At 43.8% G+C, this 27,211-nt stretch overlaps 1 protein-coding gene across 3 annotated transcripts in view; it reads left to right on the top strand.

The window, feature by feature from the left end:
- Nucleotides 1–27,211, top strand: part of LOC126092243 (rhophilin-2) — a 740,337-nt gene that overhangs the window by 436,890 nt on the left and 276,236 nt on the right. The window contains exon 1 of one of the 3 annotated variants that reach the window (XM_049907751.1): nucleotides 19,019–19,240. The exons of the other annotated variants lie outside the window; for them this stretch is intronic. Within the exon in view, the coding sequence (XP_049763708.1) occupies nucleotides 19,193–19,240 (48 nt within the window). The 5' untranslated portion in view covers nucleotides 19,019–19,192. Of the gene's footprint in view, nucleotides 1–19,018; nucleotides 19,241–27,211 lie in introns of those variants that run through there. 3 annotated transcript variants of the gene reach the window in all.

Below are 27,211 nucleotides of genomic sequence, written 5' to 3'. Positions count from 1 at the left end.
CGTTCGCTTCCCATGCTGTCTGTCATCGGCAGTCCGCGCCTGTAGGCGCTGCGAGTTACCTGCGCTTCGTGATCGGGTTTGCAGTCTCTGCCTGACCGCAGGCTATCATGTTTCTCGGAACGTCGATGGCCCAAGAGGTTGCGGCAAGTAGGAAAGCACGCAAACAAACAAACGAAAACCACGTCCAACGACTGCGTCAACAGAATAAACCCAATCCACGGGAACCATTCGCTTTCACGAGAGTAAAATTGTAGTGGCGCTCCTCCCCATTACACACACACTGTTAGAAAAATTGGTGTGCCTCGTCCTCTCCTGAGTGCGTTGTCGCCGCGTCATTTTTTTTGTTTTTTGTTTTGTTTTCGGATCGGATTCTGGCGACGGGCATCTGTCATGTTGGCGCTGCGCGGCATATACTTAGGCGCCGGAGAACCCCTCATTTGCTGGGGAGGCGGCGGAGCCGGCCCAAGGCGTGGCGGCGGCTGCGGCAGATTGTTTTCCAGCGCGGCTAACGACGGGCTCGAGCATTCCAGCGATTACAGTGGAGCCGACTCACTTGTTTGGGGGCCTGCCGCCTCGTGGCGAATTTTATTGCCTGCTGAGTATCGGTGAAGTGTGTTTGCTCGCTCCCTGTCAGGGCACTGCGTTGTGTTTGCGGCGTCTCTAGCAGTTTCCGCTTAGGCGCTCTAGCCCTGAGCAGGAGAGCCTGTTGTGAGTGGATAGGCCGCTGCTGTACTAGTCAGCCAGTGTCAAATGGGGCAGGCGACACAGCCTGTAGTGCGTGGATAGCCGCTGCTGTACTCGCCAAGCAGTGTGAAATTGGGCACTGTCACAGCTGAGCACTTGTCGCAGGTGGGGTGGATAAGTCCACGTGGAGTCAACTGTGCCATGCTGACAGCTCTTCTGATTCTTTATGGGGTGTAAACGATAATTGGATACAGTGTACTACAGTGATAAAGGGAAAGTCAAGACGATTAATTTGATATATTTGTGGCCTGTCAAGTTGGGAAACAACCTCATATTCCTCATTAATCCTACAGAGGCCACTTCAGCTACACTACATGCGCGTTGCACGATTTATCGAATATCCTCCGCCCTCGTACTACCGACTGAAATTGCTCAGAATGTTTAACACTGTGGTGCACATATCCACGCCAGTGGACAGCTGTTTCTTCGGCGTTTTCCGTCAGTCCTGAGGCTACAAATGCACGCTGGGCACAACACCAGTAGGGAATGTCCACTGGAATGGACTGACTGAAAATGCCGCAGAAAGGACATCAACATCTGTCCTGTGGAGCGGACATGTGCACCACACGGTAATTTTTTATTTCGTTAATGTTAGTAATTTTAAACTCTTCTGTGATCGTAATGAATGAAATTCCGAAGAATGTACTTATGTTTGTAATTCGATCAAAACTTACTCCTTAAAAGAACAGTTGTAAGAAGACCTGAGAATCAAGAATATTTCGTTGCGAATTATACGTTGTAAAATTTAACTGTTTTGAGGTAAAATTTACGCAAATCTCAATTCTACACTTCGTAAGTACAAGAGCAAGGTGTGTTAAATATTGAAGATGATTCTAGCGAGAAAAAGAAATAAGCTTCAGAAGGCTATGGGCGACTAAGCGAGTGGCTGTTAACAGTGGAGGAAAAAAAAGGCATTATTTTGTAACTGGCCCTCGTACTAACACCCGTCTTCCTATCTGCTACGCCATCGTCGTCTTCCTTTCTGCTACGCCATCCTCCTCCAGATATGCATCTTCCAAATTTCGCGAAATGATCGCGATGCCAAAATAAGAAAATATCTGGGCGGTACGGAGGAATGCCGGCAGCCTTGGTTGCCGTTTATAGTCAGAGAATGAAATAGGGAATCTGGCTGACCCTGTTACACAATTGACCCTTTGGCAGACACTGTACGGCAGCTTGCGGGTAGCAGGCGTAGAAAGGGGCTGCAAGCGACTACGTTGCGCTGAGCGGCGGGCAGCAGGAGCGCACGGAGGTCGCAGGCAGCCTTTGCCAGCCGAGGTCGTCCGTCCGTTTGTTTACGCGTCCTTTGTCGTGCGTGTCGGAACTGGCATTGTTCGCGCAGGACAATGCGCCAAACATCGACGCCCTGAAACGGGACCACGCACGTCCGTAAACGTCCGCCGGACACCTCGCATTGGCACGCATGCTGAAGACGACGCGGAAATAAGGACTGGCACGCACCTCGCACAAGGGTTTATTCGTTCTCCTCTGAGGCACTGATTGTTACGTACGAAAGAATTCTGAACGTATCTTAAAAGCAGTGTGTCTCGTTTAACGTGGTCAAAAGTAACGGAAAGGGGTTTTCCACTCGAAGCGGTGCCGTGTACGACTACAGAGTGTTTGGGCGTATGGCAGGAGGGCAGACAAGATACCTGAGCAGTGTGTTACAGTCGGGTATGTAGTGAACAGGTTGGGTCGTCGCGATGTAATAAACTTTTTAACGGGCGCTAATGAACAGACGCGAGATGACTGTGTCGCAGCATATCTGAGATTACACCATAATTCAGTTTTCCAATGTTTACAGAGTTTCGAGTGGAGTGAGTCACATGTTGCATAGATAATTTGAGCGGTTCTGTTATCGAAATGATTCGGAACGAGTCAGATTACAGGATATGTATATATGACTAGTGTTAGATTCTAAAATCGCTTTTTTTTTTTAAATAAGTAGGCGATTGTCGATATGTGTCTTCCTACAATAAATGAATTTTGTAGGTGACGCAAAAAGCTTACTAGGTCACAGGTAATTCATGATTATCCGCTAATTATTTGTTACAAGTGGAATAGATAGTACTTAAAAGCAACAAACATAAGTTACACCGCAATGGCTAAGGCAATCGTATTGTTTCAATGCGATCAGCCAGGTAGTGTTACATTCGGCTAAAGGAGAGGTTCAGCGGAATCACGGGAAATCACTTCTAGAAGTCTAAGAATTTTGAAATGAATAAAAGATATGTACTACAGATTGCAGGAAGTGTGCTCTTTGTACGGACCGCCATTTCCGGTGTTTTATCAATTATTGGACCATCGAAACTTAGTTTTTCTTTCAACTGAATTTCTCTTAACAAGTTTTCGTGAGGAATTTTTGACACTCCTTGAACCAGATTTTAATTCGCGTTTTTTTTTTCTGCTTGCAGGAAAGTAGCGCAGTATTATTGAACAATATTATTGAGCAGTGTACTGAGGATTTCTGTGCTAATTCTTAAAATTGGATCCAAATAAATAAATAAATATTACTTACAAATGTACCGTACTCAAATGAATGAGCATCCGCCCTAAGAAAGTCGGGAAAGTCATTTGGCTTGCTTGTTCTCAAGTCACTTCGTAAATTGTTATGCGCCAATCATCCTGCCGTCTTCTACCACTCCTTCATCCATCTAAGCTTCCTTTTTTTTTTTTTCTTACGTGAGCGAAAGCCAGCCCAAGAGCCAAATAACACCCAGGTCTGCATCCGCCATGTTTGCACGTCGGTATATTGCACAATATTACTGATAGTCTAGGGACAGCTTAGCATGATCTATAATACAGTATACAAGAATTCGCAGAATTGTGAATTAGTGAGCACTGTGGTGCTGGAGCAGATAGATAGATAGAGAGAGAGAGAGAGAGAGAGAGAGAGAGAGAGAGAGAGAGAGAGAGCGAGAGAGAGAGAATTGCAATACCTACTTGATCTGGCGCCAGGCCTTCAACTATTATTACTTATACTTACTGTTTGAATGTCAGTGCAGCGTTCCAACTAGGCTGATGACATTAGCCACACTGGCGGCTTCATCTAACAATAAAAATCATTGTCGGACTGAACATCGCAAGCGCCCTGAAGCACGCAGGCGCGAAACAGTCAATCTAGCTCAGTCTGAAACTTAATTTTTACGTCGACACGCTATACTTAACTGCGAGTGGATACGTCGTTTTATTCAGATTAAGTGAAAGTATTATCCGGCTTCTGGAAACGCACGTCCTCGTACAGATATGAAAAGAGTCTGGAGATACTTGTTTGATCTTTCATTATGTTGCCATCAAAATTGTGAGGACATGTTTCTGTGAACTTCATGGGCTCAATAAGTGGTGGTCAGAATCTGCGATCTTTGCTGAACACATTGCTTTCAGATTGACTCCCAAGCGATTTTTTAGCACAACACATTCTCCTGATTTTGAGATTGAGAGCAATGAAAATCCGGGGGAATAGCTTTATTTTGAGACTTTGGTTGTAGTGGCATCGATATACTCTCATTGGCCATTCCGTTATTCACTGTTAATTGCTCACATGTTAGGATTTTCGGCTGGCGGGGAAGAAAACCAGTGGCGACATCAAGACAACTACAGAATGCACGAGGTAAGCAACGTTTCTTTCTGCCCAGCCAGGGAAGAAGGCAACTTACTAGACCTTTTCACTGCGAATTGGTCAGTGTGGCGTTCTACATGCGACATTTCGCAAAGAACAGTTTGTGCTCTTACGTTACTGCAGGAACGTTCCATACTTCATAATTCTAGTTAATTTAGTCAGGCAGTGGGGCAAGGAGCCGCTACAACCGCACTTTGGTTGCACTCAGTTGATGCTATAAACTTTACTGACAAATATGTGTACAAGTGCACAACGCAAGGCTTGTTGCATCGAGAAGTGTAGCACGTCAACGTGATTTAATATAATAGTGACTTAATCTACGTTTATAAACGAATTACCGAATGGGACTAAACCATGTAATGCTACATAATTTGACTTCCCATTGTTGAGAAGATATTTTGCAGAAAATCCATTTCAGTGATTAAGACAAAAATTGGACGTATCAAAAATAAATCTGGCTATGTCGTATTAAATTGCGATCATTATCAGCGTCTACGTTCTCAGTCTGTCGAACGAACTGCGTGATCAGACTTCTGCAGACGAAAATGCAGGATAAGCCCAAGCCCACCTCCAGAGTTGCAGTGAATGGAACGGGTTAAAGATACTCTGATGCGGGAAAACAGACTTGTTGCTGCGGATGAGGAACATAGGCATGTGGCGCAGCTAACAATGTTTCATATCTGCGCAGAGTTCTAAGTACGGTGGTTTGTGCAGTACCAGAAGTCCAAGAACACTCAGCTTAGTGAGGCTTCCGCACGTAGCGCCACCGGTCGAAAACACAGGCGCACCGCGCGTCGACTCGTGGAACTAAATGACCCACTACTAGCCCGGTACGTAGGGGTCGAAGGGAGAGAACTCTTACCGATGCCGCTGGTGGGAACTCACTGTCTATTCCAGAAGTACTTTACTGTCTCATTTAAAAAAAGAGCTAATGAAGGAAAAATGTTACTCCCACTGCTCTATAATTCAGACTAGGAAGTTACTCTTGTTTACTGAAGCTCAAGATATTCGTCACAGCTTGAAAAAATTCTACGCGATTTAACGTGAACTGACGCTACATACCAATCAACTTTTTGTAATAGTTATGGTGTTGTTACGGACATTGATATATTTCGATAAGATAATATAGATAAGAAACGACCTCAGCTGTATTGTTCCACTTTCATTGCGGGACGACCGGTTCCGTTCGAATAATCGTAATCAGATAACAATGCCAACACTCTTCATAAGAAATCCCCAGAGTTTTGGCAGTATCATGAATTAGGAAGTATAGTTAACTTCCGTAACATTAATGCCAAATTCTCGAACGTGACGATCGTGTAAACACTTCGTCGAACGCGTGGCATGCTGTGTACACTAGACTACAATCTAGTGTACACAACATGCCAAGTTGCCTGCTCTCACTACTCGCCGTACTTTTGCGAAGCAGTTCACGTATGTTTATATGGTCGGCGTGCTCCAGAATTTCTTTCACGTTACTTAAGGTAACTGAACTACTTACGTCATGATAATCACACAACTCTCGGGATCCCGTAGGAGTGTTGGTAGTTAAGCCGATTATGCTCTTTCGAACGAAACTAGCTGTAACTTAATGTTTATCAATACAGCTGTTATGGTTTCTTATTAACAACAATCAGCTGCGGAGCTCAGAATGATAAAATTATTTGCACTAGCACGACTCCATTACGTTTAGTGAAAGCTACAAGAATCAACACTTATCTCAACGTAATAATACACATGTCCCTTAGGAACGGTTTTCATCTCTTTAAGATGTTTATCGATAAGTTTGACAACATTAACATTATGACGATGAAATTAGCAGAGAGATTGATGCATGCGTAATACTCACGAGATACTACTGTCGTAAGTTAAAACTATGTACTATGACATATGAAACGATCCCGTACTGTCCTTGTGCCGCCTGTTGATTTTCTCTCGTGCTCATTAAACTTGACCACATTCCAACCTGTAGAATTTATAGTTTCCAACAAAACCGAAAGTTTTGTAACGATTTCCTTTCCACTTAATATTCACAATTTCGATAAAAAATGATTCTTAATAGTTTGTCACTACTTTCCGTAGAAGGTTACGATATGAACTATACACTTGAAAAGTGTGGGGCCACACCCATCTTGACTACATAATTCATCAAGCAAATATTCTGAAATATGTTTCTGCTCTAATGATTCACGCTGTTGTTATGGAGGCAACATCAGTTTGCTTAAAATACTGGATTTCAGGTTAGCTTACTAGACGAACAGCTGTTTCTATTTACATTTTACACGTTGTTCGCATAATAGATTGGCCCGAAATAGAATAACTTTTGTCTGGAAACCTGGCTACATTTGGGGCTTCAAAAGCAAATTATGTATGAATTGAATTGGCTTACTTTCGGTAAAGCGACGACAGTTCGCACAGACTCCACCAAAACTGTAAGATCGTTGTTAAAGCAATCCGTTATTGATGAGCAAATGAATTAGAGGGTAACAGTAAGCCTTTGTAGTTTATTGTTTGGTGCAGTTCCGAAGTGAAACTTAGTTGAAGCGCCAGCGCCTGCAAAGTATGTGACCCACCATGCTAGGCTGTAAGGAGTGTTGCCTGACCTGCAAGGGGCTACGCTGCGGTTTGCGGCACACAGGCACGGCGCAGTCATACCCACGCCTCGCGTTGACTCTGATTCGAACTTTCGTTGGCAAGAATAGATTTTGAATAAGATAAGATTTTCCAGACTTCAGCACGGGAGGAAGCTTTATTTAACTTCAGTTTTACTGCAGTGTGTTTCAGTCATTGGTCTATTAGATTGTCGGATTCGATGAGTCCACGTCTAATGTAACTGTACCTATATCGACTGACTGATTCTAGTTGTGTGACTCATTGCTGTTGTTGGCATAGTTTACTTAGTAGATTGCCACGTTTTGTGAATGCACAGTTTTACTTTTCTGAACATTTAAAGCAAGTTGATAATTTACACACTACTAAATCTAATCAGTATCTGACTGGAAGTTCTTATAGCTTTATTCTCCTAGTGCTGTATTATACATGACTGTATCATCTGCAATTAGCACATGCTGTGCAACGATGTAGACAACTAAGATCTTACCAGTTAGGTCCTCATCGCACTGGCCTTGGGACTCAACATTCGCTCCCAAAGCATCGACGAGCGTTCACCACCCAGTTGTTCACGGAAATTAAGAGCACCATCCAACTGGGGCACTATCACGTTGGATCCACACCATCTCGCGTTCAAGAAGAGATGCAATCTTCAACTGTAGCCGTCAATATGGATTTCACAGATAGAGATGTTGCAAAACATAGTTCGCTCTGTTCGGCCATGAGGTCCTCAAAGATATAGTTATCGGTGCGCAGGTTGATTCCGTGTTCCTTGACTTCAGGAAGGCATTCTTCGTTTAGTGAACACAGCAAGAGCTCACAGAGTGTGGGGTCAGACTTTGGACTGGATTCAGAATTTCACAGCAAAGAGGACGCAGCACGTTGCTCTTCACGGAACAGGCGTAAATGTATCTTCAGGAGCACGCCAAGGAATTGTAATTGGACTGTTAATGTTTGCATTAAATACAAATGATCTAGCGGACAACGTCAAATGCTATATAAGGCTGTTCACAGATGATGCTATTGTTTATGAGAAGGTAGCAATGCCAGAAGAGTATAATAAATTGAGGAAGACATGCAGAGAATCTAAGATTGGCACAGGCAATATCAGTCGACCCTGAGCAACGTTATGCTCATAAAAAAAGCACTACAAACCGCAACTACCGTAAAATACGAAGAGTAACCATCCAGAGCGACATAAAGTGGAATTTGAGAGATGTCTCCGTTTCTAGGTGGCGTATAGGGCAACAAGTTTTCTCCAACGAACTCGATCATCTGTCAGATTTTCTGTTTCCTCCCAGTTCATGTCCACGCATTGAGGATCCATCGCAAAAGTTCATTTCCAGATGTTCCAAGCTCTTACTCTTCTGTATATATCCGTTGATTTTCACGAGTGCTGCTTCAGGCATTCCTCTATCTTTCATGTGTAGAACTTGCCTTGCAAGCTTCAGTTTCCTTTCAGCAACAATTTTTTACCGGCTGCGCGTATAGACCATTTGTTCTCAGCACTTGATCATTTGAAGCGTGTCCGCTTTAGTTGATGTTCAAATTTCGCTTCAGATATCGTTAGTGACCAGAATTGAGCTTGTGCGCTTATTTTTGTGACACTTTTTTTTATGGTCTCAGGTGCATATGTGGCCATGGGTAGGATAATAGACGGACACAGTAGAAGCATTATGGACATACTTATAGACTCTAATTGGGGTTTGGATCACATTCGTTGTAAAACTGCGGGAGCTTTCAGAGTTCAGATGGTGATGTCTGCATATGCGTCCCTGGTATTACAGATTAGGCTACAGAGATATGAAAATAGGTCAGCGTCTTTAGTGTCTCTGGTTGCATTATAATTCAAGTAGATACAGTTCCACTTTTGTGCACATTGTTTTTGTAATATCAGTATTTACTTTAGCCCTACAGAACTCGCCATTCTATCCAGCTTGATAGTCTTTAGTTGTGAACTTTTTGGTGTTTCTACCAGAAGAACGTCACCAGCGGCAGCCAGATCGGTAGGCATAGATTTACCATTCAAACGTATACCCACGTTGCCAGTTGCCCATAGTTTACGTCATTACGAAATCAACGACTAACACTAAAACTAATAGTTAAAAAAATGCATGCTTGCCTGATGCCTGTCAGAATACTAAAGGAAGAGCTTCAGCCATTTTCTGTTCTTATACAGCATCTGAAATCCAGATACATGTTCCTGAAAACATTCGTGAAATGAGATGTTTCGAGAATGAAATTCTCACTCTGCAGTGGAGTGTGCGCTGATACGAAGCTTCCTGGCAGACAAAACCTGTGTGCTGGACCGAGAGTCGAAGTCGGGACCTTTGCCTTTCACGGGAGAGTACTCTGCCTTGCAAGGTTCGCAGGACAACTTTGTGAAGTTCGGAAGGTAGGAGACGAGGTACTGGAGGAAGTAAAGCGGTGAGGACGGGTTTTGAGTCGTGCTCGGGTAGCTCAGTTGGCAGAGCACTTCACCGCGAAAGGCAAAGGTCCCGAGTTGGATTCTCAAGTCTGGCACACGGTTTAAATCTTCCAGGAAGCTTCATCAATGAGATGGTCAGCAATTTCATAAAGGCTTAGATTATTCTACAGAGATGCTGGTTTATACTCCAAAATGCTTCTCTAGAATCGACTGAAGTGAAATGACCACATAAAAACAGTTATAAGAAAAGCAAATGCCAGACTGAGATTCATTGAAATGGCCTTAAGAAACCGATCATAGGACAATTTTTTGACTCATTCTTCAGCATTGCTAATCACTCTGCGACCCTTACCAGGTTAGATTAATAGCAAACAGACACGAGACCCGACGCCTTTTGTCACGGGGGATCGTTCAATGGGTGCGAGAGCATTACGGAAGGGCTCAACACCCTACAAGAGACGCGTTGTACCTCACGGAGAGGTTTAGTATTCCGCGAAGTGCTTTACTGGAAGAGTCAGGCACCGGTTACATCCTCGCTCTTACGTGTCATGTGAAACTCAGCTCGCGCTATTCGTCCACGAGACTCAGGGGACCATAGACACGGGTTCACAGGTAGATGCCGTGTTTCTTGACTTCCGCAAGGCGTTCGATACAGTTCCCCACAGTCGTTTAATGAACAAAGTAAGAGCATATGGACTATCAGACCAATTGTGTGATTGGATTGAGGAGTTCCTAGACAACAGGACACAGCATGTCATTCTCAGTCTTCCGAAGTAAGAGTGATTTCAGGTGTGCCGCAGGGGAGTGTCATAGGACTGTTGCTATTCACAATATACATAAATGACCTGGTGGATGACATCGGAAGTTCACAGAGGCTTTTTGCAGATGATGCTGTGGTGTATCGAGAGGTTGTAACAATGGAAAATTGTACTGAAATGCAGGAGGATCTGCAGCGAATTGACGCATGGTGCAGGGAATGGCAATTGAATCTCAATGTAGACAAGTGTAATGTGCTGCGAATACACAGAAAGATAGATCCTTTATCATTTAGCTACAAAATAGGTCAGCAACTGGAAGCAGTTAATACCATAAATTATCTGGGAGTACGCATTAGCAGTGATTTAAAATGGAATAAGCATATAATGTTGATCGTCGGTAAAGCAGATGCCTGACTGAGATTCATTGGAAGAATCCTAAGGAAATGCAATCCGAAAACAAAGGAAGTGGGTTACAGTACGCTTGTTCGCCCACTGCTTGAATACTGCTCAGCAGTGTGGGATCCGTACCAGATAGGGTTGATAGAAGAGATAGAGAAGATCCAACGGAGAGCAGCGCGCTTCGTTACAGGATCATTTAGTAATCGCGAAAGCGTTACGGAGATGATAGATAAACTCCAGTGGAAGACTCTGCAGGAGAGACGCTCAGTAGCTCGGTACGGGCTTTTGTTAAAGTTTCGAGAACATACCTTCACCGAGGAGTCAAGCGGCATATTGCTCCCTCCTACGTATATCTCCCGAAGAGACCATGAGGATAAAATCAGAGAGATTAGAGCCCACACAGAGGCATACCGACAATCCTTCTTTCCACGAACAATACGAGACTGAAATAGAAGGGAGAACGGATAGAGGTACTCAAGGTACTCTCCGCCACACACCGTCAGGTGGTTTGCGGAGTATGGATGTAGATGTAGATGTATCTCATTTTATAAGAAGAAATACAGTTGAATGAGGTTTACTGGCAATCATTCTTCGCACGCGCAATTCGCGAGTGGGGAGGGAGCGGAGAGAGAGAGAGAGAGAGAGAGAGAGAGAGAGAGAGAGAGACGCCACCAACTGTAAGATGGCTTGCGGAATGTGGAATAGTTGGCGACTCAGCGCCGGTTAACACACATCTTTGAAATTGCGTTGCAGCAAGTAAGATACTAATCGGTTTCTGAGACGAACGTGCCGTATGTCCTTTCATGACTACAGACGAGACTATTTTATGCATCAAGGCTGGCGATCGTCACTCCGAAAAGATTGTATGATCTTACATTCTTGTTGTATAAAGGTATAAGCTGTTCCCTAATCCAGAGTGTTGAGCAGGTTGCTGTAGAACATACTTCACTTTTTTCTTGCGAGCAGATAGGGCATAGGAAATCCCAATTGGTGATAACTGGCAGGGGATTTCCAGTTTTGACATTCACCTGATAGCTACAGGAATCGTTGAAATACCTTGGTCGGAATTGGAACTATATTAACTTATTACCGGGTCAATATTGACCGTTGTCCCAGTACAAATTCTGTGTGTGTTTTTGCTTTTGACAAAGGTTCGCAACAAATTTTATTTAACCTACATACTGGTCACGCATTTGTCAATATCGGTGTTAATATCGCCGTCGTATTTCGTGTTTTAAGCTTCCTGTGGGCTTTCCTAACTAGCTATTCCTCTGCATGTATTGACAATAGGTATATAAATTTGCTTCTCTTTGTAATTTAGGGCCACAGATTTCATACATAAATCTGTTTTCCTGTGATTTTTTAAAAACTGAACACAGTGCTTCCTATGCCAGACATTCTCTCAGTACAGTTACTTCAGTGTGTTTATTTGAAAACGAATAGTTCGATGCAAATGTCTTATCAGATATACATGCGTGCCTGAAACAAGAAACTGCTGACGATCGTAAAGCTGTGTTAAATTATGAAATGTATTCGCAGATTGCGATCACGATATCACATCAGCTGTGTGGTTTGCTATGTCTGTACCGGTCCGGGACTCGAACCCAGATTTCCCGCATGTCGTGAATGCTTGGCTGTATCGTTGATGTAATCTCGTATTCGCAGTTTTTGCGAATACATTCCATAATTTAATACGGCTGTGGATCTTTTTAGCAGTGTAAGACATTCGCATCGAACTGCGCTAACTGTATTCCATGCCAAAGAAGGATACTGATAAGAGAATCATTCTCTCCTCCTATCCCGGAATTACACTGCCATTTTGCGAGCTGTAAGGGACGTGGACACTGTGGCGTACGGAAGTTGGGATCGGTTCGGTAGGCTTGCGCGGACAGCTGAAGTGGTTGAAGAGAGTACTCGCGAAAACGGGATATTCGAGTTCGGGTCCCTGACTGGCACAAACTTTGATGTGTTTATAGTAAACCATACAGCCGATGTAACACTGTATTCGCAGTTTGCGATTACCTTTCATAAATATCGTCACAGTAGTCGTTAACATATGGCGCGTTTCTAATTGCTAACACTACAGGTTTACAGTACGGGTACTGTGAATGATACGAGTATTTTGTACTGAACAGTAAATGTGGCTGCAGTGAAATGCAATAATGCAGTAAGAGAGAAAATGTTGAACGTTATTCACACACACACACACACACACACACACACACACACACACACACTCTCTCTCTCTCTCTCTCTCTCTCTCTCTCTCTCTCTCTCTCGTTCTTAATGTACAGTAATCAACGATACGCTTTATTTATCACTACATGTCGCCATATCATAAATATTGGATTTCAGATACTTTGGTTATGAAAGATAGGCTCCGTATTCTAAAACCTGACTTTCAATCAACCCGTTGTATAATGAATGAAGGGAAAAAGTAATGAGTTTTTAAAAAAAAGTCTGTCAGTCCGTCCGTGTGTGCTGGCGCGCGAACCGAGAGGAACTCGTTTAGTGTGTGGAGAATCCAGTTGTCTTGCCGGTTTTCCGCAGTAGTTGCGTGTACTGCGAATGCCATACACGCTCTACCGTAGCTATGATACATAAAATTAGGTCGAGGTCAGTCTTCTCCTCACAATTACTTATTGCTTATCAACAAAGTTCCTCTTTCAGCGATGATATCACTGGATTGGAATCCACTGGGCTGACGTCCGACTCGTATGTTGGAGGCCCAAACCCGTTACTCCTCGCTGCTGTAAGTCACGCTAGTGGCGGTTAGGAATTCCCAGCCAGTTCCGTACAAGTGAGGCAACAAGATTAATGTGAGTTACCTTACACCAGACGTCACGAAAACAGTAAAGTTTACTAAAAAAAATTGCGAAACAAGTTTTCCCTTTGTCTCACTGACAACAATGACGATACATATTAGAACTGTAGTTGGACTCTCAAACGATGGCGGTCGAGTTTAGGCTTGTTCGGCGCAGCAAAGTCACGCCTACTCAGCCAATGAGCGTTTAGTAGTGCTCTGAATGCCGCAGTTAATGCGAGCATTAAACGTGAGCGTAGCAAGTTGTTTAGTGAATTTATATTTCATTTGTTGCGAGTTGTTACCGCTGATGGTGATGGTAAGTGATAAATTCTGCATAAGTAAGGGAGAGACATAATGTGAAGGATATACGCTTCTTTCAAATGGAAAGCAGGCGCATGCACGTCCCGCAACTGTCGCTTGGAATCGTAAACAATGCCATCCCCGTCCATGTCTCGACATGCGCGAAGCACTATCTTTCGTGGATCGGACAGTGGTCTACCAATTCTTGGCAGGCAGCAGCGCCGTTGAGGGCAAGAAGTATGCAATGGGCACTTTTCCCGTCCTGGAGACTTTACCTTAACTTCGCTTAGAATACTATCAATTTGCAACCTACATAAATGAGGATGTTATATATCAATTAATAAGCTATTGCAGTATGAGACACTATCACAAACGTTCACTAAAATGTCCCGAATGTCATTTTTCTTTTATTCACTGCATTGTATTAAAACAGTCTTAAATTGAGTTCATATTACTTGGTATAAACATGTACCATATTTGAAGATGACAGACACTGCAGTGCGCATTCACGAATCTATGTTACTTCCGTGTGGTATTTATACCATAGCAGGAGGACGGGCTAATTGCTCACGCTCGTGAGTTGTCAGCATTGGAAGACAGACAGTAAAATATTCCCACTTTCACTGCCGGCCGTTGTTACCGAGCGGTTCTAGGCGCATCAGTCCGGAACCGCGCTGCTGCTACGGTCGCAGGTTCGAATCCTGCCTCGGGGATGGATGTGCGTGCTGCCCTTAGGTTAGTTAGGTGTAAGTAGTTCTAAGTCCAGGGGACTGATGACCTCAGATGTTAAGTCCGATAGTACTTAGAGCCATTTGAACCCCCCCCCCCCCCCCCTTTCACTTTTCGTAACCCCACAGTGGCCGCGCTCGATACCATTGTGCCTCCGACGTAAGCGGCAAACTTCACTTAGTTTACAATCGAATGTACTACCTTCAACTAAAATTAAGTACGTCTTGAGATATTACTGCCTCCGTAAGTATTTTTGTTACGGATGGAGAAAAGTATACTCTTACGAAGCATTTCAACTGCAATCGACATTTTTGGATTCGGCTGTTAGTTGCTAGAAGCATAGTGTTATAAAATCTGAGAACCGCGGGCTATAGTTTGAGGAGCACTGATCTAAAGACAATAGGAACACCTATAGAATATTCTGACGGTACAGAGGACACGGGTTAGTTCCCATTCTGGAAGACATAACGTTACCAGTATTACTCAGTCCCTGTTCATTTCCTGCCATATCTAAAGTTCATTCTACCTACCAAGAAAGATTACACGGTGTCCGCCGGTGACAATGCTTTACTTATTCTCCGGGACAGTATAAATGATTTCGTGTTGCTGTCGATAAGTTCCGCTGAAGTCGAAGCGTTGCGGTGTTCCTTGTGACCTATCGTGCGGCATCTCGTAGTTCTGTGACCTGTTGCGACTTCCAAACAGTATAAGAGAATAACTTTCGTCGAAGAGTGGGTGTTCTGCCGTACTTAAAACAGAACCTGTTGCACAATCTTGTGTCTAGTGGTGGAGAAAGTTCAGTATCGACGAACAATCACTAGTATACGGAAAGGCTCCATTACATCACTAAAATAACATACAGTATGCTTCACCTAAGTTCATACTTCCGCGTATGTTACACGACGGACTATCCACGGTTGAATAATTTCACTACTTGTGAAGACCCTAACTGGACTATATTACTTCCGACGGCCGATATCTTGGATTGTCACCTCTCTACTGCCCTAAGATAGCTATTGTTGTATTTTTGAATTAAAGTAAATGCATATTCGTTAACTATCGTGGGTGACGTAGTTTTTATGATCACTGGCACTTTCCCTGAGTTTTAGTTTTGTAATTGGTTACAGTTTTTAATTATGATTACATTCATGTCGTTAGCTGTTCGGAGGCTGAGTCTACTGTATACATTATGATCAGCGATGTCTTCTATCAACGTACATTCGCACGTTGGTCTTCTGTTAGTCCATCCACTGCTGCCTGCCGCTACACTGGCATCGGTAGCTCGTTTTATGGTGAAAACTTCTAAACGTAAAAGGAAAGAAGAAACTGAATGGAACCACTTCTGTAATCAAGAACAGGAGCAGTATCGTGTGGCTACTACTCCTTGGACGTCATGAGCTCAAATAGAGCACATTTGCGTGTGTCTCTTGGAACATAATGTCTACAACGTTGTGACTTACGTATAAATCTCGTGATTTCAAATCGGTTTGTTTATTTATTTACTTATTGGCGTTTTGTGTTCATGCCATAAAGCCAGCATGTTATTCCATAAATTCGCTGATGAAAACACATGTATAACGACGATGTCTTAACGATACATAATGCTGGCTGTTATTCCTCACGTTATTGGGGGAAAAATACACTGCTTCGATAACAAGTTACAGTGCACCTTTACCGTGTGAAAGCCATCATATAACAAGCTGGTAAAGATATAACAATACGTATATATAGCACTATGTTTTTAGGGGCAATCCATTGTACTATTGAAAGTCTCCGTGGAATAGGCGCCCTAGTATTTGTGCGGCTTCCATTCTCTTAGGCTGTGCCACAGTGGATGCGACAACGCTCACCAGAAATAGCCAGATAGCTTGTGAACAGTGCGTTCAATCTCCGTCATTTTTTGGTCATTAAAACGACGGCGAGAGAGAGAGAGAGAGAGAGAGAGAGAGAGAGAGAGAGAGAGAGAGAGAGAGAGAGACGATTTTGAAGTATAATAATACAGCGTTAAATCAATGTTTTTATCTTCATTGCAGACTACAATTTTCAAAAAATTTGGGACTTGAAACATGAAATTACAGCATTATCCACAAAAAAGCTGTAGGCTTCTAATTTCTGAAAAGATTTCGTCTCACACTTCATGATTATTCAGTATGTCAACATACTCTTAAGTAGTAGTTTTTGATTCGGCAATTATTTCGCACAAACTAAGTTAAACAATTAAAAAGCAAAATATGCGAGTTGAATCGTAAAAACAAGGGGATTCCCAGTGAACGGAAAGCCGAACGAAACGTTGCGCAAGGTTGGTGAAGCGTCGCAGATTTTTTCGTAAACTCAGCAGTTCGGTCGCACGCAACGGCTCGTTCATTTGACAGGGTCGGCAGAAGAAAGTGTTAACCCACAAGAGCGTCTTTTGCGTTATTCCGTATTGTATGTTTGAATTTAGCCAAAGACAAGAAGTTAAATACTATAAGACAAATGTGGTGTATTCGAATACACAAATAGATGACTTGATGAGACTAATCCTTATTAAATTGCGGGTAAGCAGTTTTCTTCGTCAACTCTTCCATGTTAGCGTTTTGGTGCTTCCGCATTGAATTGTTGATAGCGCTGGGATGAGTCATACGATATAAATTGTAGGTATATCAGAGAAATTTAATAACTCGCTACCAGGATACCTCGTATACGAGGGAGGACCCGGAAATGCCGAGAAATGTTTTACAAAATCGTGTGTTTGACGGAACATTTTCAAAGCTTAAACACCTTCATAATAGTATCCTTCTGACGTAATACACTTATCCTTACGTTTTTCTCCGTTGGTAGAAACAGTTTATGAACTCGTCTGAAGTTACGCTGTCTAGTGCCTCCAGTGATTAATTTTTCACTTCTACGTCTTGAACACGATTCCCTTTTAGGTTTCCTTTCATTCTTAGCATTAAAAAGAAATCACAAGGGACGAGGTCCGGTGAGTACAATGAGTGAGAAATCGTTGTGATTCGGTCTTTGGCCAAACACTTCATGACACTCAACGCAGTGTGCGCAGGGGAATTGTGGTGAAAAAGCTAATCTCCTGATTGCCACAATGCGGGTCGTTCTCCTGTCTTTTTTTTTCTTTCTTTTTTTTCTTCTTCACTGCTTCACATGATCGTTTTAGCACTTCAAGATAGTAATGTTCGTTAAGTAATGAACGATCCTCTTGACGTGGGGAAAAAAATAAAGCACTGTCTTCATATGGGATCTCACGTGTTTTGATTTCTGTGGTTCTAGTGACTGCGTCTTCCACTGGCTGGACTGTTGCAAGGTTCCTGGGTCTTATTTATAACACCACGATTCGTCGCCCGTGATGACTTTTACGTCAAAATCCGGATCATTTTCTAGTTATTCTTTCAAGTCCGGGAACACGTGCAAACTGTTGGTTTTCGGGTCGTCAGAAGGCACGCGCGGAACGAATTTTGCTGAAACACATGACATCTTCAGTCCAAATTCGTTGGTATGAATTCCTGAATATTTCAGCCATTTTCACCATCTCATCGACTTTAAGACGATCAAAAATGAAACGTCCTGGGCGATTACAGCTATGTGCCAGACTGAGATTCGAACTCGGGGTCTTTCCCTTCCGCGGGCAATTGTTCTATCGACTAAGCAACCCAAGCACGAATCACGACCGGTCCTCGAAATGATCAAACATTTTCGCAATACGAATTTTTTAAATATTTCCGTTCGTTATGGAAATCGAGGAGCGTTCCGGTCGTGATTCGCCTTCAGTTGCCATTTTACCACTTCTAAAATGAAAAAGCCTCTCGTAAACTCTTTCTTGGCTCAGAGCTTCCACCCCTTAAGCGTCCGAGCATTGCGACATCCTCTGCTGCTGATTTCACTAACATAACGTAGTAAGTTGTTGTTTAATGTCCACTACAGAAAAAGACTCGTGAAACAGCGCTGACAAAAACATTCACACTGGCCCCAATAATGTTTTACGCAACAATGTCTCAAGGGCAAATTATAGTCTAGTGAAGGCATCTAGCGGGAGAGTCGGAACCAGTGGTCTACCAAACACAGAGAAATTCTCATTTTTGGTTTCTCCTTCGTAAAATACTGATGTGAGTAAATGTATCAGTTTAAAAATACCGAGTAAAAAAGTATACCGATCGACATGAAAGTATTAGATATCAAGCATTCCAGATATTTTTCCGAGTTCCTAAACGTGAGGCTGTCATGCTTGAATTTTTGCGATTATCCGGATCGTTTTATGCAAATAACGCGGCTAGATATCACAGACTACCATGTAGTGAATTATTTTAGCAGATTTACGTCCTCACGTGGATACGGTATTGTCTGTTGTCAAAGTAGGCGTAGCAGCCGCCGGCTGCACAGCGGGCGTTGGCAGCCGCCGGCCGCACCTGCTGCGGATCGTCCTCGAACAGACGAGACTGCCGGCGTGGCCTGTGAGGCTGTAGAAAGTTGCCCCTGATGCTTGGCCCGTTGTTTTGAAGCGCCCGTCTCCGGCGTTCCGATCGCGCCTCCTTTCCCTCGCGGAGACTCCGGCGACCACCGGCAGAGGCGCTGGCGTCGGCGGCGCGCGCCCTCCGAAGCGAGCGCCGGAGCCCCGCCACTGTGCGCCCAGGCGGCCGACCAGCGCGTCCCACACTCCTCGAGCGCAGCGGTCCACGGTTCGTGTCTCTCCTGCGTCGTCTGCCCTGACAGTCGGAGAACCCAGGCGTCTCGCGTGTTTATTGTGTCTGTGATGCGTGTGACCTCTGCCGGCTGACCACAGGGGGTGACATTGGCTCCATTGTTGCGGCATGGCGCAGGCGGCGGTGCTACGGGCGCAGAACCGGGCCAGCCACAAGGTGAGCGACAATGTCCCAGTGTTCAAACTCTACATGTGTACTGCGCAGGTGTGTGGCATAGGCTAAATCACACCAGTATTAGCTGTTTTCCAAAATCTGCAGTACAGGGTGCGCTGATTGGTAACTTCCTGGTTCAAAACCGTTAATACTTTGGTAGCCACTTGTTCACAGATAGCCTGTTTGCACCTGTTTCGGTTTTCTCGGTCGATGTTTGTTTATCCGACGTTCCACCAGCATGAATGGCTAGCATTGTCAAAGCTTTACAGAATGAGATTTTCACTCTGCAGTCGAGTGTGCGCTGATATGAAACTGCCTGGCAGATTACAACTGTGTGCCGGAACGAGATTCGAACTCGGTAACCTTTGCCTTTCGCGGGCAAGTACTCTATCATTTCTTTCAGGAGTGCTAGTTCTGCAAGGTTCGCAGGAGAGCTTCTGTAAAGTTTGGAAGGTAGGAGACGAGGTACTGGCAGAAGTAAAGCTGTGAGGACGGGGCGTGAGTAGTGCTTGGGTGGCTCTGTCGGCAGAGCACGTGCCCGCCAAAGGCTAAGGTCCCGAGTTCGAGTCTCGGTCCGGCACACAGTTTTAATCGGCCAGGAAGTTTCATTGTCACAAGCTGTTGCCACCAGCAGTGGACGATGAAGTTTTGACAGTGGCCACCACTCGTGGTGGTGAATCGTCGAAAAAGTCGTGAAACAAACGTTGGCCGAAAAACTCGAGACACAAACAAAAGGCAATGTATCAACTACCTGGTTATCTAAAACTGCTCCCAGACTGGGTCCCCAACCCGGTACCTCTGCCTTTCGTGTACAAATGCTCGGCCGGCTGGTGTGGTCGAGCGGTTCTAGGCGCTTCAGTCTGGAACTGCGCGACCGCTACGGTCGCAGGTTCGAATCCTGCCTCGGGCTTGGGTGTATGTGATGTCCTCAGGTTAGTTAGGTTTAAGTAGTTGTAAGTTCTAGGGAACTGGTGACCTCAGATTTTAAGTCCCATAGTGCTCAGAGCCATTTGAACCATTTGCCCGCCGTTTTGACTCTTGGCAGTAGAAAAGAGTCGCACGGAGCGATATGTGGTGAATAAGGGTTGGTTTTTTTACCAATGCTCGAATAGTATGTGATTTGACACCACCACTGCACTCCCCCCCCCCCCCCCACACACACGCACGCACACACACACACCACACACACACACACACACACACACACACACACACACACACACACACACACCACACACACACCACACACACACACCACACACACACACACACACACACACACACACACACACACACACACACACACACACCACCACCCGGAAATCTTGATTGTGGTGACCGGTCTGTAGCGTAGCCCGAGGTCTAGAATAGGTTGTAAGGTGGTAATTTAGGCGAGTTAGCGATGTCAATGAATATAAATGCCAGGTAAGGATTGTGGTAACAGACTGACCTGTAGTGCAGCCTAATATTAAGATTCACGTCATATTTGAAGCATTTTGTCACCAATAGAGAACGTTTTGTCATAAAAACTAAAACTGCAGTGTAAAATCAGAAACAAGCATTACTTTACAGACAGATCTGCGATGAGTATTTTGATGCGTATTCTTCACATACATGGTGCATAAACTACGACAAATGGAAAGGGGGTCCAGTACGTAACTAAGACACAAATGCCCTGTCAGAGGTACTGGCGGATGTAAAGCTGTTAAGGCGCTTCCTGAGTTGTACCCTTACAGCTTTATAGCTACACTTCAGAGCATTTCCTGGCTAGAGGCAAAGGTTTCTGGTTGGAATCTCGGTCCAGCTCACAGTTTTAATCAACCAGTAAGTTTCGTCATCGACTTTCGGATACGGAACGAGAAAAGGACTCTTTGTGCCCTAATCGCCCGTATCTTATTCTCATAACCCTACGTGAGATACATGTCAGCAGTTGCGCAGTTTTCTTCGAACACTGGTTCTCTAAATGTACCCACCACTGTTCCACAGGAACTACGTGGTCCTTCAGCAGGAGCAACAACAACAACAACAACAACAACAACAACAACAACAACAAGCGAACGCAGGCTTCCGCGGCCATTGTCATCTAATACCAGAAAAATGTTTGTACGTATTCCGTGCGTCCCTATACCATTTATATGATTACGGTAAAGCTGTGATGAGTGATTTACACGCCCGCGAAGCTTCTGATGGAGTAAGAACGACCAGCATCCCCCTAGGAACGGGGCTGGAGGTGAAAAGGGGGTGATGTGGCAGCGTAACTCTAGAACCATATTTTCCATATGAGTGACTTCTTATTTTTATAAGATTGCTGTGGGAGTAATAAACATCTACAAGCCTGTTACATGTAAAAAATAGTTGATAACGACCGATATTAGTACCAAATCCGTAGTTTCCGAGGTCACTAACGTTGATTGGTGACGGTCCCAGTAAATTTGCATCCCTAGGTGTATGGGTGTGAGAGACCAGGTTACAAAGAAAGTGACGTATCAGCATATGTCGGTAAAACTGCAATAATTTCTATCAAATATTCTTCACGGAGGGCTCCACAGCCAAATATTTATTGAATGAATGTGACTTTTTTTTCCTTCCATGGGCCGTTACGTATGTAATCTTCCCTTGTTTCCATAACAGGTTTCGGTGTAGAAGCACCGACATATAGGTAAGGGATTAATGTGGCATTCGTGTCTTTCTGACGTGCGTGCGGTAAATACGGAAACGTGAACTATGGAGACGTTATTGCCAGTTGCGTGCAAACGGAACCAACATGCTGTTATTCTTTTCTTGGCTGCCGAAGGTCGAACACCGGTAGACATCCGTCGGGGAACGAAGAATTCGTGTGGGCCAGCATGTCTGTGGAAAACCACCGTTTGCCTAGTTCCGTGCTGCTTCGTGATAACGCACGTCCCCTTATCGCAAATGTCGTAACGCGACAGTTAAGCCAACTGAGATGGGAGACACGGAGCACCCGCCCTATAGTCCTGATCTCTCCGTATGCGACTATCACGCCTTCGGTCCCTTAAAAAAGGCCAAGAAGGATCACAGATTCCTGTCGGACGAGAACATGCAGCAGGCAGTTACGGACTTCTTCACGCGGCACAACCTGGTCCGTCGGTGGGATGAATGTCTCAGTGCTCATGACGATTTAGCCTGTTTGACATACTATACTGCCTTCGAAAAGAAACGTTTGATCGCTCCCCGTTACACAGGGTGTCCCAGCTATCTTGTCCACCCAAAATATCTCTGGAACAATAACAGCTATTGGAAAACGACTTTCACCGGCATCAATGTAGGGCTGAGGCCCATGAATGTACATATTTGGAAACATCCTAAAACGAAAGCATATGTGTTTTTTTAACACAAACTTATGTTTTATAAATGGACCTCCTATATTTTTTCTTCAGCAGTCCATAGCATGATAAAGCACATACACAATGGCGTTGATTGCAGCGCAATATTCCCATTACATCCCGAGATATTAAGACGCCTTCTTGACGCTTGAAACACCCAGCATGCGCTGCTAGTGCACGTCTTGAGGCTCAGGCGTGAACCCCATGCTGCCCGTAATCGCAGCAGGATGGCAGCAGACCGTATTATTCGTTTCGAACCTCTTGATAAGTATGGAAGTGTGATTACACATGTCAATCACATCGCGATTACGGGCAGCATGGGGTTCACGCCTGAGCCTCAGGACGTGCGCTAGCAGCGCATGTCTGGTGTTTCAAGCGTCAACTTCGCGTCTTAATATCTCTGGATGTAATGGGAATATTGCGATGCAATCAACGCCATTGTGTATGTGCTTTGTCATGCTATGGATTGCTGAAGAAAAAATATAGGAGGTCCATTTAAAAAAACGTAAGTTTGTGTTAAAAACACATATGCTTTCGTTTTAGAATGTTTCCAAATATGTACATTCATGGGCCCCAGCCCTACATTGATACCGGTGAAACTCGTTTTCCAATAGCTGTTATTGTTCCAGAGATATTTTGGGTGGACAAGATAGCTGGGACACGGTATAATATTAAAACGCCAAGTAATACAGGGTGTTACAAAAAGGTACAGACAAACTTTCAGGAAACATTCCTCACACACAAATAAAGAAAAGATGTTATGTGAACATGTGTCCGGAAACGCTTAATTTCCATGTTGGAGCTCATTTTAGTTTCGTCAGTATGCACTGTACTTCCTCGATTCACCGCCAGTTTGCCCAATTGAAGGAAGGTAATGTTGACTTTCATTTATGGGGGCATTTGAAAGCTCTTGTCTACGCAACCCCAGTACCAAATGCAGAGACTCTTCGTGCTCATATTGTGGGCGGCTGTGATACAATACGCAATTCTCCAGGGCTGCATCAGCGCATCAGGGATTCCATGAGACGGAGGGTGGATGCATGTATCCTCGCTAACGGAGGACATTTTGAACATTTCCTGTAACAAAGTGTTCGAAGTCACGCTGGTACGTTCTGTTGCTGTGTGTTTCCATGCCGTGATTAATGTGATTTGAGGAGAAGTAATAAAATGAGCTCTAACATGGAAAGTAAGCGTTTCCAGACACATGTCCACATAACATATTTTCTTTCTTCGTGTGTGAGGAATGTTTCCTGAAAGTTTTGCCGTACCTTTTTGTAACACCCTATATACCTCTGGGCATCTCCTCTCTCTTAGCATCAAGACATAAGATGGTGGCAAAAATATTGTCGTACAGTGTTACAGTATGGCTTATCTAAATTTATTTAACAAGTTTTCGCGATAACTACCTTTTCTTCCTTCCAAGGCTTCCCATGTAAGTTACCGAACACTTCCGTTACGCTTTCATAAGAGATACGAGGGACGTTTGAGAAGTCCGTGCGAAGTTACAGAGGTGGCACCACCACCGCGAATCGACGTCATGTTCAGTTAGTAGCATCTTTGGATCGAACGCTCACCAAGTTTCAGCCATATTGGTCTATTTCTTTGTGTTTGGCATTCGTGTGAATCAAGGAAGTCGAATGATTGTCAAAACATAGACGAAAAAAATTAAACATTACTTTATGAAGGGCAAAACGCCTCAGGAGGCTAAAGAGAAGCTTGATAAACATTACGGTGACTCTGCACCTTCGATTAGAACAGTTTATAAGTGGTTTCAAAATTTTCGGAGTGGCGATATGGGCACAAGTGATGCTGAAAGTTCTGGACGCCTTGTGGAGGTTACGACTCCAGAAATCATTGATAAAATCTATGATATGGTGATGGCTGACGGAAGAGTTGAGTTGCATGAGATTGCTAGTTCGGTAGGCATCTCGAATGAACGGGTGCATAATATTTTACATAAACATTTGGACATGAGAAAGCTATCCGCAAGATGGGTTCCGCGTTTGCTCACGCTTGATCAAAAACGGAATCGTGTGAAGTGTTGCAAGGATGGTTTGCAGCTGTTCAGGAAGAATCCGCAAGACTACAAGCGTCGTTTCGTCACTGTGGATGAAACATGGATACATTACTACACTCCTGAGACCAAACAGCAATCTAAACAATGGGTTACCAAGGGAGAATGTGCACGAAAAAAGACGAAGACCATTTCTTCGGCCGGAAAGATTATGGCGACTGTCTTTTGGGATTCGCCACGGATAATCCTCATCGACTATCTGGAAAAGGGTAAAACGTTTACAGGTGCATATTTTTCATCGTTATTGGACCGTTTGAAAACAGAGCTGCAAGGAAAAACGCCGGCGATTGGACCGCAAAAAAGCCCTTTTCCATCACGACAATGCACCAGCACACACCTCAGCAGTTGTGGACGCAGAAGGAATGGAAATAAGATTCCAACTCGTATTACATCCCCCCTATTCTCCAGACGTGGCTGCCTCGGACTACTGTTTGTTCCCCACTTTGAAGAAATGGCTGGCGGGACAAAGATTTTATTCACACGAGGAGGTGATTGCAGCAACTAATAGATATTTTGCAGACTTGGACAATTCCTATTATTCAGAAGGATCAACAAATTAGAACAGCGTTGGACGAATTGTGTAAGTCTAAAAGGAGACTATGTCGAAAAATAAAAAGGGTTTACCCCAAACACGCAAGTAGTTTTTATTTTTTCACGGACTTTTCAAACGCCCCTCGTATACCTACCTTTTACGATTAGAGTAGCGCATCTTTGAATTCGTACGCATCCTGTTGTCATACCTGCTTGATAAGGACGCCAAGCTCTGGAACAATATGTAGTATTGATCGCATCAGGGGCTTGTATGCTTCTTGTTTTTTTTTTTTTTTCACAGGTGCATTGCGTTCTCCCAGAACCCTTCCAACAAACCTTCCATGCGCCTTCCCTAATACTGATCTTACGTGATAGTTTAGTTTCATGCCGCTCCCTAGAACTACTTCTAAACACTTCTACAGCGTCACATTAGGTGGAGAGAGGACTAAAACGACAGAGCAAGCGGTGTGCAGAGCCACACCCTGTCGTTTCCTTTTGTACCTAAATAGCTTTATATTAGCTGCCGTATAGTTTTTTAAAAAGTTTGCAGTTGATTTCTTTCTTTCGTCCGTCTCCGAAGTGAGCTAACGCTCCATTAGCTAACGACCTGGACGACTAGGCCCACGCATTAAACTCAAAACTTCCTTCATTTCTACCGGAAGTCACGTTCGTTTGGAGTAACGGGGAAATCGCTTTGAGAGAATATGACGCAAATATAAACAAAACATCTACTAGGTGCTACAACAAAGGACATAACTTGGTAAATGTGGATATTTTATTGGCAGAGAGTAGCAATTAGCACATTTCTTCTAACAATAAAGCTTATTCCAGTCAAATATTCACGTAAATTTTGTAATGGCTGAACCGGTTTCAGATAGCTGTTCATTTTCAATAGCCCTATAAAAGCTAAAAAGAAACAGTTGTTCCATGTCCCCGTGTGTACTGTTGCTTGTTAATTCTTTATATCGCTATTGAAAATCAATACTCTGTAGTCAGCGGTTTAGCCATTAAGCAATTATTTACACAATAAATCCACTGAAATAAACTTTATTGTTCAGAATGTAACAGTTTAGCAAGTTATATGGGAAGATGAGCGTATTAAAATCGAACATAAATTTTAATGTCAGGAAGTCTTCATTTTCATTAGAAAAGTGTTCGGAGCGTAGCCTTACACGCAAGTGAAACATGAGTGAGAAACAGTACATGAAAGAAGCTTTTTATCGTAGGGCCACGGGAGAGTGCTGAAGGTAAGGTGGGTAGATTAGATAATTGAGAAATACTGAATGTGATTGGGAGCGAAAAACTAATGGCAGAGCTAAAATAAGTTAATACATGTCGTGGTGCGTCAGGGAATAGTTAATTAGGTTGTGGAGAGAATAATGGAAGAGGGGTATTGCAGAGGAATAATAAACATTAAATGTCATAAGCAAGGTCAGAAGCGAAGTACTATGCAGTAGTTACGCAGAAATCAAGAGTTGTAAAAAGGTAGACTAGGTCGAGAGAAGCACGAAACCAATTCACGGACTGAAGACGACGACATTCTAAAGTACGCTTCCGTGGTCTGCCACCTTCAATAAACTCTTCTGGGTATGCGGACCACGTCAACGTGTTGGAGCAGTATCTGAAATGTTGGTCTGTAGAACAACATGACGACGTGACCCCACACAGCCAGAAAAAAATATTGAAGAATTTGGCAGTTATTGTAGATAGCAATACAAGCTGTACTCACAGGCCAGGCATATACGTATTTTTTTGGTACTTACTTACAACATTTTTGTTCCGTGTTGGAGAAAATTCAAAGAAAGGCACACGACTGGTCTCGTGTTTGTTTCGTCAGCATGAGTGTGTGACAGAAATGTCCAACAAAATTCAGTTCCAGACATGACAAGAAAGACGATTTAGCCTACATCGCACACCGCCTTACTCAGAAATTCCCAAATACGCCAAGACGCTTTTACATGTATATTCCCCGCAAGCCACTGTACAATCCATCCCCAAGGTTACGTAGTACTAATATTGTGG

Source organism: Schistocerca cancellata, chromosome 7, assembly GCF_023864275.1.
Source record: "Schistocerca cancellata isolate TAMUIC-IGC-003103 chromosome 7, iqSchCanc2.1, whole genome shotgun sequence".
Classification (NCBI taxonomy): Eukaryota; Metazoa; Arthropoda; class Insecta; order Orthoptera; family Acrididae; genus Schistocerca; species Schistocerca cancellata.
The sequence above is the reverse complement of the archived record's forward strand: the minus strand, read 5'-3'. Positions and strand labels throughout refer to the sequence as shown.